Source organism: Megalops cyprinoides, chromosome 21 (genome assembly GCF_013368585.1).
Source record: "Megalops cyprinoides isolate fMegCyp1 chromosome 21, fMegCyp1.pri, whole genome shotgun sequence".
In the NCBI taxonomy this organism is placed as follows: Eukaryota; Metazoa; Chordata; class Actinopteri; order Elopiformes; family Megalopidae; genus Megalops; species Megalops cyprinoides.
The window spans coordinates 24162197-24175305 of record NC_050603.1 but is presented as its reverse complement, the minus strand read 5'-3'; the positions used below and the strand labels follow the sequence as shown (position 1 = coordinate 24175305).

Here is a 13109-nt window from a genome sequence, read left to right as displayed (position 1 = left end):
GCAGTTTGACTAATGTTAACCAATGTCATGTGCTACTCATAATTCACAACCCACAATGACTATAATAAACATTGAAACAGATGAAGGGGAACGTGACTCTTGTTTTTTTGTTTCTAAGTCACAAGGAAGCCCGCTTCAGTGTATGAGGGCAGGATTATAGCATTTCGAACAGGGCAGCATTTTTGGCTGTATTTTATGGCTTATGGGTAATGTAGATTGCTGTAACTCTATCCCAGGGAACACCGCAAAGAAAGCACTTGGAGTGTTTCAGAACAGCATCGCAGAAAATTCCATAGGGCTAGTATTATTTTTGTGAACACTGCCATGTGCGTTCTGAGAAGGCTCACCATAACTCAAGCTGTGGTGTTACTGGGAATGAACAGCGATGCTTCTGCTGGCTCCAGAAGGCCTTTGGCCAATACAAAGCAGGATAGAGAAGTGGGGCATCAAGGATCTGCCGCTGCCTGACCAATTACCACCGTTACTGAGACCGCTGAGCCAAAGACCAATCCACTGGTCCTGCTATCCACGCTCCTGCGGGGGGCTCCCCATCAAATACTGCCTGGTGCTATACTTAACAGTCTCAGCTAATGGACAACTATCCTTAAATCTGAAATGGTTGACTTTGTCTGGGAAAGTCGTGTCTACCAGTTGATTTAGGCACAGCTGGGCACCATTACACTAATGCTGAGGGCAACTAAATAGTCTTGCTTTTTTAAACACGGGCTTCAGTCCACATGGTATTTTTTAAGTCTCCAGAATCTATATATCCCAACTGAGGCTAGAGCCCGCGTGTATGACCTCACCCGAAAAACTCCTCCAGTTTCCTGATTCCCAACCCACGGCTCGTCGGGGGAGCCACGGGAATATGCTGGCACGGCCTAACAACACTTCTTGCCAGCTCGAAGGAGACTGCCCCATGCCAGCTCCTCTACCCTTTCAGTTATCACCCCTCCGCTCTGCCACCCAGCAGCCCTGGAGCAGGCCTTTGGCTTGCAGGGGGAAGCTAACGCAATTCGGCAATTCGTCACGTTCCCTCAGTGCTGGTGGACCATGAAGCTCTCGTGAGCTGAAGACAGATCGTTAACGTGAGCAGCCAGAACACTGGCCCAGCAATGGCAAAGCATGTGACCATGGTATTACATTCTTGCGGCAGAACTCAAAATGATGAATGTTTCTGCCTTAAAAGAAATACTAAATCATCCTAGACTTGAATGAGAACTGATCATTTGAGGCTGTTATGCTTCATCAAATGTCGCTGTCAGGAAAAGTTTTAATTAGATCAGGGGTGGCCAACCCTCTCCTGGAGAGCCACATGTCCTGCGTGTTTTAGAACTCTCCCTGCTCCAACACAGCTGATTCAAATGATAAACTCGTTATGAACTCCTGAAGCTGCTGAATAACAAACTGCTCATTTGAATGTGGCTCTCCATGAGAGGGTTGGCCACCCCTGAATTAGATGATGTGACAATTTCTGTAAGAAAGTCTACTTAAAGTGAAAGGGAAAGCTCAATAATGACAGTCATACTAAAATGATAAAACAGTCTATTGCTGTACAAGTATTCTTCAAGTATCTGAAGACCAAACAAAAGCTGGACAACAGTATATCAGAAACACTACAGACTGGTTTGTGTGAAGTATGAAGTCAGCTTGCATTACACAGGGGACACTGTGATTTGGACCTTTGCAATGATTCACAATCCCTTATTTCCCAATCTACAGAGCAGATAAGGCCCTCTGTAACAGCTGAAGTCTGTAAAAGGGATGCTGATAATATCCCTCTGGTGGTAAGACAGTGCTACCTCTGTGAATCTGGCCTGCTGTCAGCACAAATGCAGACGGGGAACAGTCTCCAAATCACATGCTCTCCAGTGACACTTCATAACAACATTGAGTGAAAAATAAATGAGCGTCATTCATTACTTAGGATGAGGACAGATAATGGTCGACCCTGGCACACACTCAAAGCCATCATGGAGTTCTAAGAGGTGGTACTCCGTAAAAACCCGCTCCTACGGCTTCTCTCCAGTTTTCACTCATAAAGCAGAGCTTATGAAATTCCTTCTGGAAACACACCCTGCTGTTAAGCCTTTGCAGACTTCCAACAGGGTTTTTGTGGTCATTCCATTTTCAATTCTCAAGATGTCATTGATTTTAATACCGTGGAAAGGAGACGCAGGGATATGTGTGTTCCCCCTTTAATGAAACATTAATTTGAGCAACACCTACAGTAGAGTCATTTTCCCTCAGTCTCATAATGCTACCACTTTATGGGGAGTGTTTCTGTCAGAAGGGTGGCGGCAGTACTTGTCTTGCAGAACACCCTGGAGGTGAGGTAGAGTTACTGAAGTTTTTGCTGATTCAGTAACAGTGTTAATTTCGTTGATGAAAACTGTGACGAAAAATGTTCATCAACGAACCCTTTTCCACGACGAAAATGAGAATAACAAAATAAAAATGCACCTTTGGAAATAAAAACCGTGACGAAAAATAGTACAATTTTTGTTGGTGAATAACAAAACAATAATGTCAGAGACAGACCAATGGACAAGTAATTTAGCAACCATTTATATATTTTTTTAATGAAATTACGTGCAGGCACTCGCTTTACAAAATATGCATAAACGTGTACTGCATGCTTATGATTGGTTGATATACAGGTCCAGGTTGTGCTGCCCCGCCAATGGAACACTCAGAAGAAAAAAAGAGCCGATTTATGGAGAAATTGTATCTATATCACTAATGCTATTGACTATAAAACAAAATGCAGATCGTGCGGGTACAAAATCAGTGGGAAAAACAGAACATACATTGAGGCATTTGAAGGCACACCAACCAGAAATATATGATAGGGTAAGTTCTATAGCTATCAAAATCAACTTAAAGGCTTGACTGTTAGCTAAAAGCAGACGGGTTTCTTTTCTTGTTCACTCTACTTGTTAATGTTAATTGTGCATATCGGTAGGTAAGTTGTTTGGGTGCAGGATGAATGTTAACATTACATGAACAACCTACTAAGTCAATGTTCCTTGTATTATCTAGCTAGCTGGACTGCTCCTTAATTCGGACTGCCTCTTACTTCCCCACTCTACAGCATATATACAAACAGCGCTCACTCTCGCTCTTGCCATTTGGTATTGGCAAGTTAGCAAGCTTATAACTAGGATATCCAGCAATGCTAATGTTGTTCTGAGCTAGGTCCTACACTGTAAGACAAAGTCAGTGGAAATATTGTCTTTTTTCACTTCGTCGTTAGGATCAGTATTGCAAATGAAGTGGTGGTCAATAATAATTTAAAAGACTAAAATGTGACAAAAACTAATATTGTCAGTACTTCGACCCCCTAGCTGTTGTTTTTGTGTTCTCCCTGTGTGTCAGTGTTGTCCATGTGCTTTTGTTTACAGTTCCCTTGTGTTTTGGCCTTGCCCCACTCTCCGTCCTGTGCCAGCCCACCTGATTTCCTGATCGCCTCCACCTGCCTGCCTTCCCACCTGCATCCCATCTCCTCATCAGCCCAGCCCTATATATTCCCTGCTTGTCTTTGTCTTGTTGCCAGTTTGTCTCAGTGTTTTCTCTGTTGTGTACCTGCCTGTTTTCCTGTGTTGCTGAACCTGTGCTGACAGCCTACCTTGTCCCTGCCTGCCATCCTGCCTTGGTTGCCTGATATGCCTGCCTACCTGCTTTGACCCCAGCCTGTTTCTGTTTTTGATCCCTGCTCCTGTTTTACTCTGCCTTGGACTGCCTTCCTGGTTTTTGACCCTGCCTGTTCTGCCACCACCAACTTGCCTTGCTATTCTAAAAAAACCCCTTGGAACCTGAATGCTCCTGGTCTGCATTTGAGACTAAGACTAAATCAAAATCAACTGCCAGAATTAACACTGTTAAGTAATTAGTTTTCATGGCTTAAACCAGGTGAAACCACTTTTCCCACTTGTAGAATAATTCTATTTCATGTCACATTTCAATTGGATCTCTGTCTTGTAAACTAAACTGATCTATGACATACAAAGGCATTGAACAAACTAGAGGCAATTAAATGGAGCGATCTCTTCATTGGGCTCCAACCTCTTCCTTGACTGCTATCCAATGGCTATCTCTTTTACAAAGTACAATAAAGAACCATCTTTTATGTGGAACTACACCTTTTATCTGGAGGTAGCATAAATTAAGTCTATTCAAGACACAACAGCTGTAATTGGGTAAGACCATTAGCTGATGCTGTACTTACAGAGCACACTGACTTTAATTACTTAGAATATAATTCCTTTCCTCCTTTTGTTTAACTTTGTGACTGTTTTATTCACTTGTAACGCTCCCGTGATCTGAAATTAAGATATGGCCCTTTCTCCTGAGAGCTAAATCACACAAAACCTGATCACTCAGATTAAAAACCTTCTGTCGTTTCAGTCTACAGACACTCAGCCCTAGTGCAGGTTCCAGTCCTACAGCCGTCAATACATCGATACTGTGAGTCCACCACGTCTGCTATTGGCCAACTATGACTGGGAGTTTGCTGCATTTTCGTCTTCAGGGGATAGGGAGTGCTTGGCCAGAGTTACTTGTCTCATCTCTCTTGTAGCATATAATTCACACTGAAATCTGAAACAGTATGTGCATTAGATGCAAAAAAAGGTGTGTCAGAAGTCCCATGATGGCAGAAATGCTTTAAATGCAGCATATCTTTTATCCACTACAGAATCATGGAAACACTGCTGAAAATGTAATTGCACTTCAAGGACTAATACAATGTCAGTCAGGACACACAAACTTAACACAAATAATGATAATACTATTTCTTACAGAAGAATTTTGTATATTAAACAATTAAATTCAATGGGGCAACTCACTTCCTCTGTAGTCAACACTGTATCTAATGAGAACTTGATTGCTTGTTTGACACGCGATCAGACGGTGGTAACATTCCTGCACGTCTTCACTTCCGAACATAATGCCCTGAGCCAGGATGTTTCTGAAACTCTGACCAATGTACATACAACAGAATTCGTTAGTCCAGTGCTGTCTGTCATTAGACAATAAGCAACATCATGACCCCCAATCGTTAGCTGAAATCTGAAAACTTACCTTGCAAAGCTTGTGAATCAAGTTGAAATGATTTCTCATTAGATAAAGGTCCAAACTTGATTAATATCTTTTTCTACATTGGTGACATACTCTTTAAATGAAGTAACATAGTTGTTTCCCTGACTGCTGACTTGAGAGGAAAACTGAATTCATATTTAACTTCTGTCTTTAATTATGACATCCAGCTGTTTTGTATGTAAAACATTCCAATTCAAACATCCCTGCCAAGAAAATGTATTAATATGTAGATCAGGCCCATATTTTCAGATCATTAACAAACAAGAAAAACAATGAATTTGTAATTCTTAATTGCATTCAATATAATATCTTAGTTTTAATCTGTTACAATCAAAATGTATCCTCATGGCTATGTAGCAAAATCTCACTAGTCACTAAAGAAACTGCCTACAAGACTGGTATTTTTATAACCGCCTTTTACACGTCAACAACCAATGAGGAAATGTGGAGCACTTTTAAAACTGGACATGAATGGAGAATGTTATAAAGGGTCAATATGGTGCTGCCTAGTTTTGGATGAGTGAGGCTGATGCATGTACTACATGCTGTAGTATGGACTCTCTGCAATGGAAACTACTTCCAACCACACTGGCTCACAGTTATAATAGCTATAATATCCACACCGGGTATCATCTTCTGTTTTCCAACTGCTTCAGAATACCAACAGGCCAAGACAAACTCTGGCTGAGATTCAATCTAACCACAGTATGCTTAGACCTTAAGGTTGAATGACAAAATGAAACAAGTGTTTCATTGTTTCATCACTCGCACAGCATTTTTCATTAATTTCAGTGACCGCTGGTGATGGTAAGTAAGAAGCTAAAAAGACTAGAGACAAACTGAACTGCTATAGACTAATTGCGTGCCTCTTTAACTATAACCAAATAGGTTTAAAAACATATTGGGCTGTGGACAACACACTGACTTACACTGACTTATGATCTACTTCTCCATGTAATGGAGATCAAGGATTTGCTGTCCTGGGCTCAGTGAGACAACACACACAATAAACAGCAGGAGCAATGTCTGTGAAGGCAGCACAGAGGCAGTAACTCTGTCTGAAGGTCAGTGTTCGACCCCAGCGGGGGCTTTGAGTTTTCCAGCTCGATCTCCTCCCCTCCCTCCCCCTTTTTTTCTGCCTTTGACCTTTTCCCCCAAGGAACATCGCCCCCCGATGCTCCCACCATCCTGCAGGAAACATTTAGTCAACATTCTCCTCACGTCCAGCAGAGGGAAATGGAGATGGATTAGCATGTCGGTGAGGGAGGAACAAGTGCTTCAAGTGATTCTTGTGTCACACAGGGGTGCTCTATGGCTTTTCCTCAGCTTCCCAGAATCAAACAATGGACAAGGTAAATAACAGAACTATGTTTAATTGAAATGCCATCCTACTTCTCAAAATTGTACATTTTACTGGTGGAAAGAAAAATGTCTTCGTCTAAGGTTGGGTCTAAAGGTTATAAGCTAAGGCAAGGAGACCAGGTCTTCCTGCCCTGGTTGTGTTTGCACCTTGGCCTGAGCACTATAGAGAAACAATGGTACTGTGGTTTTGGTATTTGACCATCAACCATTTACAGCCCAGGAGCACTTCTTACCTTTGTCTGTTCATTGAGACTCACTCCCAGCTCCAGTAGCTTCTCCACAATGGTCAGGCGGTTCTCCCTGACCACAACCATCAGCAGACTCAGGCCAGACTCCTGCAACCACAAACACAAATCCACCCTGACTCACATTCCAGCCAGTCATTTCATCTAAGCATTCACTTCTTCATGCTTAAAAAATCACTCTCTTACCAGTACAACATACAATGTAGTTTTAAATCTAATACTCCACCAATAAAATACAACGGTAAGTGTAATCCACATGCGTTCGTGTGTTTTAATCCAGCAAACCAGTCATGGTCTGATACAACACAGCATTTCAACACCAACTCAGAACTCATTGAAGTTCACACCCTCTACAGGTGTGGTTAACGTAATGAAAAAAGTGATTATTTTGCACGCTATTCTAAACTGATAAGCGTATAGTAACTATTGTATAAATACGTTCTGAATGTTAATTCATTGAGTGAACTAATGCAGACATCTGAAAACATAACGTTGCGTATTATTTTCATTGTATGGTGTAACGACACGTTTTCACTGTGCATATGACAATAAAAGACGCTTGACTCATAGCAGGGACTGCGCCGATGTTTTTATCGTAAGTGAGAATTTATAAATAAAAAACACCAAGTAAACATTCAAATGATTTTGATAATACTCACCTCGTCGAAGTGGGAGATTTCTGGGTCTCCCTTCTCTAGTCCTTTGATCGTCTGTTCAAGCGCAATCCATTCTCCACGGATGGCAAGTTGGAGGACTCTCTGGCCAGAGGTGACTAAACCAGAGTTGCTTGAGGAAGTTTCTGACATTTTTATAAAGCAAAGAAAATATTAATAAAGTATATCTAACTTTGCCTCATTTTAACGACTTCTTAAATCATAGAGGAACGCTACTTTCGCTAATCATTCATTGCATATCGCAATAGTGGTTTATGGCAGATGTGTTCCGGCGCAGCGCGTTCTGAGAGTGTGCTGTGTCAATTGATGCGATTTTCACTGTCTTGGTAGGAGGTAGGCGTAACAAGCGGCCGTTCCCTCTGCCTCCAACAATCAACCAGCCTTCCATCCAGCCGCTAGTTAAACCTTTTCTAACTCCGCCTTTGTGCTCTTGTTACCTTGGATTCGGCGGCAGATTAGCCAAAAAGGCTTGTTTTCCCTGCAGCAGAGAGAATTTCCCCACACCCAAAAACCGAAGAAAACTTTGCGAATAATCGTAGCCTGTTTATCGATCTTGTATAGGCCTACCTATGGTGTGAACATGTGAATGACTGTACGTTTTAATGAGAACCTCGATGCAAAACAAAGCTTCCCCGAAGTTGTCAGAATTTAACTGATCTGATTACTCCGTGTTGGTATGCTGCTTCTTATTAACAAATATGTTTTTGAATGTGTGACTATATTTATTTGTTTTGTCCTCAACAGAAAGAAAGAGTTTTACAAGGTGCATCTAATTAAATGGTACGAGAAGTTGTACAAACAGGGCAATAGTAACCATTCGAACATGCGTCAGTGCTAACACTTCTGAGACCACAAGTGCGCAGTTGGTTCAAAGCGGAACTATCTTCACAATTTCCCTCATATATTTAATTAAAAAAGTTTTCTGGGTAACAATCAGATTTTAGAACTTAACTGCAACATGCCTCCCAGCTAATAAAAATGGAAATATAATTTTCTTTGACATTGTGTCTTACTGGAGCTTGATTCACAAGACTTTGGGTGGTTCAACTACTCGCGCCTTATTGGGGAGCTATTGATTGTAGCTCCTCATCCTCTGAAGAGGTAAATCTCTGCAACAAGCTTTGAATTTCAGGTCCTTAAAGCTTGGATTCATCCACTAAAAACTGTCTTAGACCATTCTGACACCCCTCTCTCCCCCAGTCAATGAACCAATATACTCTGCTGTTTCTTTCATGGATATGCCAACATAATAGTGACTTTTAAGCAAAATATCTAATTTTATGTGCCTTGAACCCGGGAGAGAGAACCCAGGACAGTGCACCTTTCAAGCACTGTCCATTGCAGGAGCATTTGCTCAGCATTGCCTCAAGTGTTGGCTGTAGGCCTATGCCCAGTGTTGATACAGCATTGGACTATAGGACAAAATTGGAGCACTTTCAGCGGCCAGCTGTACAGCTGATGTGTGTTTTATCCGATGTTTGCAAGGTGAAATGATGTGCTCCACCATTAAAGCCTATCAGTTTTGAATGAAAATAGAACACAGGGTTCTCTTTGATTTATTTTGACATATCACATGTTCATGAATGAAGAATGAACACATGTTCATTCTTCATTTAATACTATAAACTTTGAGCTGTGTTTCCTAACCTGAATGTGATCTTAAATGTAAACTATTTTTAAATGTCTTAAATATTAATGGACAATCTAAATGCAACATCCTATATTCATAATGTACTCATGTGTTTGACAATACACAATATGGACACTCATACTTTATTTTCAGGGGAATTTAGCCTATATAGTAGCTCGTAATGTCGGTCAATTCCTTAATGTCTTGCTATGCAGCAGAAAAAATACCTTTAACTTCCTGTGATACTATGGTGAGCTTTTTTCAGTTCATCTTCAGTTATTAATTCAAAAATGTCTACTAGTTTTTCAAACTGCACATGAAATAATAACTAAATATTGTAAATATAAAAATAGAAGTAAATAATTCACTCCAATTTTTCACAGGAAACAAAAAACAACAGCAACAACAATCGAGGCAAGCTCGATTTAGCATACATAAATAGCATCTCTGTGTTCAATATTGTTTGTATTAAAATCCAAGGTACGCAACCCACTCTTGAATATATTAGCTGGTGAGTTTTATGTTACTGTGGCAACTGAGATGCGTCAACAATGAGTCCGACCTGATAAAACGCCCGGGCGGCGTTTCATAGCAACTCAAAATACAAGCAGAGAGGCGCTGCAAATGCGGGTCGGTACTGCTGCTTTGAAGGATTCGCTGTATACGGTAGCTAAATTATTTAACTTATAAAGGCATATTTGATTTATTTTACTGCGGATAATTCTGGGAATTGCTAGCTTGGCTGGTTGGCTAGCTAACGATGTATTGCTATGAACTAACGTGTAAAAAGCTTGCTCGGTATCTTATCTGATAAACCTAGCTAGCTAGCTGATTGAATATAAACAGCTTCCTAGCTAGCTGTGTGGTTCATTATATGAAGTGTTGCGCTTCAAGTTGAAATCCTTTTGTGCATGCTTGAAATTTAGAAGTGTTCTATTTGCAGCCTTAATACTTTTTAGTGTCTTAATATTAGGTGAAATTCCTTAGCAGTGGAACGGACTAATAATTTTGTTGAGACGTTGATGCCACACGGATCTGACTGCTCTGTAGGAAAGGCTACAACAAACTACGACAACAGCAGCAGCTAGCTAGCTTGTTACGGGAGACTATCCAAGCGCACACGTGGATCAGGGGAAACCCAAAAGAAAAGGAATGTTTAAAAACACATTTCAGAGTGGATTCCTATCCATTCTGTACAGTATTGGAAGCAAGCCGCTCCAGATATGGGATAAAAAGGTAAGTATCTATCGTTAGCTTCCTCATCCAGATAGGATACGTAGCCTAACGTTAGGCAGGTAGCTAGATGTTGATGTTCATTTTATTTCACATGATAGATAGCTCTTAACCTGTTTAAAAATACATATTTTTCCTGGTAATGCTTTCGTCTAGTTTAAAGCTAATGCTGGCTGGTAAGCCCAGCCCTCGGTAAAAGCGTTGCCGTTAGTGTGAGCTAACGTTGGTTTAATCGGTTATCTGGTCCAGCAGGCAAGCAGGCGAAGCTGGTTTGTTAGTTGGCGCAGCGTTAAAGCAGAGTGTGGGGTTGACTGATGTAGTTCTGGCTGACACTGTGTCGTTTCTGTCGTTTTTAATGAAGTGCAAAACTTAGGGCATAGCAAATGTTAGCGCAAAATACCAGATTATTTCCTATAGCGAAAGGATCAGTCCGGCATCGCTACCTACCTAACCTAACCACTGAGCATCCTCCGCCTCATTATAGGTTAGAAATGGCCATATTAAGCGGATAACGGATAACGACATCCAGTCTCTGGTGTTGGAAGTGGAAGGCACTAATGTCAGGTGAGCTCCTGATACATGTCTACTTCAAGGTGGTATTTAAACGCATCGAATAGTGCTATGAATTACACCTGCCCTTTGATTTGTTCGCGAATATTAATTTTGTGCTTCCTCCCTAGATTTTATGAATACATTAAACATTTATGAATAAAATGTATAACCCTTTCTTTTCTAAAAACCCATCAGTACAACATACATCACATGCCCGGCAGACCCGAAGAAGACTCTGGGAATCAAACTTCCATTCTTGGTTATGATCATCAAGAATTTAAAGAAGTATTTCACCTTCGAGGTCCAGGTAGGGTATAATTTAACAAAGAATATGGGCGATGGCTATGATTAAATGCAGAAAAAAAGTGTAAATAACTAATCATTTAGCAGACGCTTTCCAGAGTACTTACAAAAGTGCATACAAGAAGGCTAAGCTCAGAGCAGAGCCGTTTCTAAGTCAAGTGTCTCATCCTGGTAGTAGTAGTCATTACATAACTTGTCATATTAAGTGCCATAGCAGGTGTAAGAGGACGTTTGATGGTATAGCTAATGTTTTTGAGGACATAGCATGAGTGTTTATAGAGTTCAGTGCTGGTTGAACCAAGATACAGGTTGAACAAGTGAGTTTTCAGTTATGATTATAATGAGTTATTGAATAATTGTGTGTATAATAAATGCTGCTTTGGTAGAGCCTTGCTGGATGAGACACTACTATACATGCAGAAATGTGATGTTATACGCTCTGTCATTGAAATATATAATTTCAACATTGAAATTATAAAGTAAAAGATCAAAGTCATGAAACATGACAAACTGTGAACTCTGCTTAGTCCTCCCCATATTGTAGACCATTTTGTTCTGGCAGGAGGGAAGATCTTTGTGTAAGAACTGCAAGAATTAAAGCTGGCTGGTATATTTAGAAACAGTCCTGTCTCTCACAAGCTTCAGCTAACAAGTGATGGGCCTGTCTTGGAACTGTCTAAAGGAAGGCTTTGTTTGTGAGAGCTTGTGGTGTGTAGAGCCTGGTGGCAGTGTCTAACAAGGGCAAAATGATATTAACGTGCTGCAAGAAGTAACAGAAGCAGGTGACTGGTTATTCTGTCGGACATCGTATGTGACCATTTGTTCGGCGTTAAGTGCAGATGAGGTGACTGAGCCGTGCTCCGCGCTCACAGGTGCTGGACGATAAGAATGTGAGGCGGCGGTTCCGGGCGAGTAACTACCAGAGCACCACGCGTGTGAAGCCCTTCATCTGCACCATGCCCATGCGGCTGGACGACGGCTGGAACCAGATCCAGTTCAACCTGTCCGACTTCACGCGCCGCGCCTACGGCACCAACTACATCGAGACACTTCGCGTGCAGGTGAGCCGAGCGCAAGGCCAGGGAGATGCCGAACGGTGTTATGGGCGTCGTTAACAAACCGCGCCTGAAACTCAAGGCGGATTTTCAGCTAGAAATGCTGTGGGCTGGCTCGTTCTTTTGGTGCTGTAAGTGAATCAAAAAGGTGGAGTTACACAGTCAAAGACAAAATGAAAGGTGAAACAGCTGCGTAATACGGACTGTGCTGAAGCCCCTTAAAGAAATTGAAGCTAAAAAAAAAAAATTGGAGCCATTATATACAACATATAAAAATGGCACATTTTTAAAAGTCCTTTGTCTGGTGCATTTCCATTTGAGATGAAACCGGCCTGTTTATTCCTGCAGATCCATGCCAATTGTCGCATCCGAAGAGTATATTTCTCAGACAGACTCTATTCAGAAGATGAACTCCCAGCGGAATTCAAACTTTACTTACCCGTTCAGAACAAAGCAAAGGTAAAGTGCATGAATTTTAACAACAGATGGGCTGTGCCTGCAGATATATTTGCAGTTGTCAAAAGGTGATACAGGGTGGACTGCTTGGCTGTGCAGGTTTGGCCAAGGAGTGTCACCAACCACACTGCAGTAAATTTGAAATTTTTAATTGTAAGAAGTAAATGTGACTTAAACTTGGAGATAAAGTCAAATGCATTCACAGCTTTTGTGTGCCCATTTTTATGGGGTGTTTTCAGCACTAGGAATTCACACTTCTCCTTTGTTTCATTGCAGCAGTAGGTTGGAACGAACCCCTGCCATCGTCCCAGATGTTACGTCCGGTCCTCCCTCAGACCCTCCCTGCACACGCCAAGAGCTGATGAAACCCTGATTTTGTATTTATTTTGGAACTGTGTGATTGCTTCCCTAATATGTCCTGTGCACAATAAACGTTTTATAGAAGACTGCAGAATGAATGTCCATCACTTAAATTGAAAATGTCTCCTTGTCTGTCCAT

The 13109-nt window shown here is 41.3% G+C and overlaps 2 protein-coding genes across 3 annotated transcripts in view; one reads left to right on the top strand and one right to left on the bottom strand.

Moving 5' to 3' along the window:
• Positions 1-7513, bottom strand: part of trpn1 (transient receptor potential cation channel, subfamily N, member 1) — a 29622-nt gene extending 22109 nt beyond the window's left edge. The window contains exons 1-2 of the mRNA XM_036515903.1: positions 7367-7513; positions 6696-6797 (exon numbers count right to left, since the gene is read on the bottom strand). Of these exons, the coding sequence (XP_036371796.1) occupies positions 6696-6797; positions 7367-7513 (249 nt within the window). The remainder of the gene's footprint in view (positions 1-6695; positions 6798-7366) is intronic.
• Positions 7514-9628: 2115 nt separating this feature from the next.
• On the top strand, positions 9629-13054 carry cfap20 (cilia and flagella associated protein 20). 2 transcript variants are annotated; one of them, XM_036516003.1, is made up of 7 exons: positions 9629-9677; positions 10062-10247; positions 10729-10808; positions 10992-11103; positions 11972-12160; positions 12503-12613; positions 12890-13054. In XM_036516003.1, the coding sequence occupies exons 2-7, from the start codon at positions 10164-10166 to the stop codon at positions 12890-12892; spliced, it is 579 nt and encodes a 192-aa protein (XP_036371896.1). In that variant the 5' UTR covers positions 9629-9677; positions 10062-10163; the 3' UTR covers positions 12893-13054. The 2 variants fall into 2 exon arrangements, with proteins under 2 accessions (XP_036371896.1, XP_036371895.1); XM_036516002.1 differs by having other exon boundaries at positions 9638-9677; positions 12887-13054.
• The last annotated feature ends 55 nt before the right edge of the window (positions 13055-13109 follow it).

What these genes read in the sequence shown, in the direction of transcription:
- cfap20 (XM_036516002.1), top strand. Translation starts at nt 10,164, where the DNA reads ATGTTTAAAAACACATTTCAGAGTGGATTCCTATCCATTCTGTACAGT. An exon ending in GTGGAAGGCACTAATGTCAG is followed by an intron (nt 10,809 to 10,991) that starts GTGAGCTCCTGA and finishes AAAACCCATCAG; the next exon opens with TACAACATACATCACATGCC. An exon ending in TCGAGACACTTCGCGTGCAG is followed by an intron (nt 12,161 to 12,502) that starts GTGAGCCGAGCG and finishes TTATTCCTGCAG; the next exon opens with ATCCATGCCAATTGTCGCAT.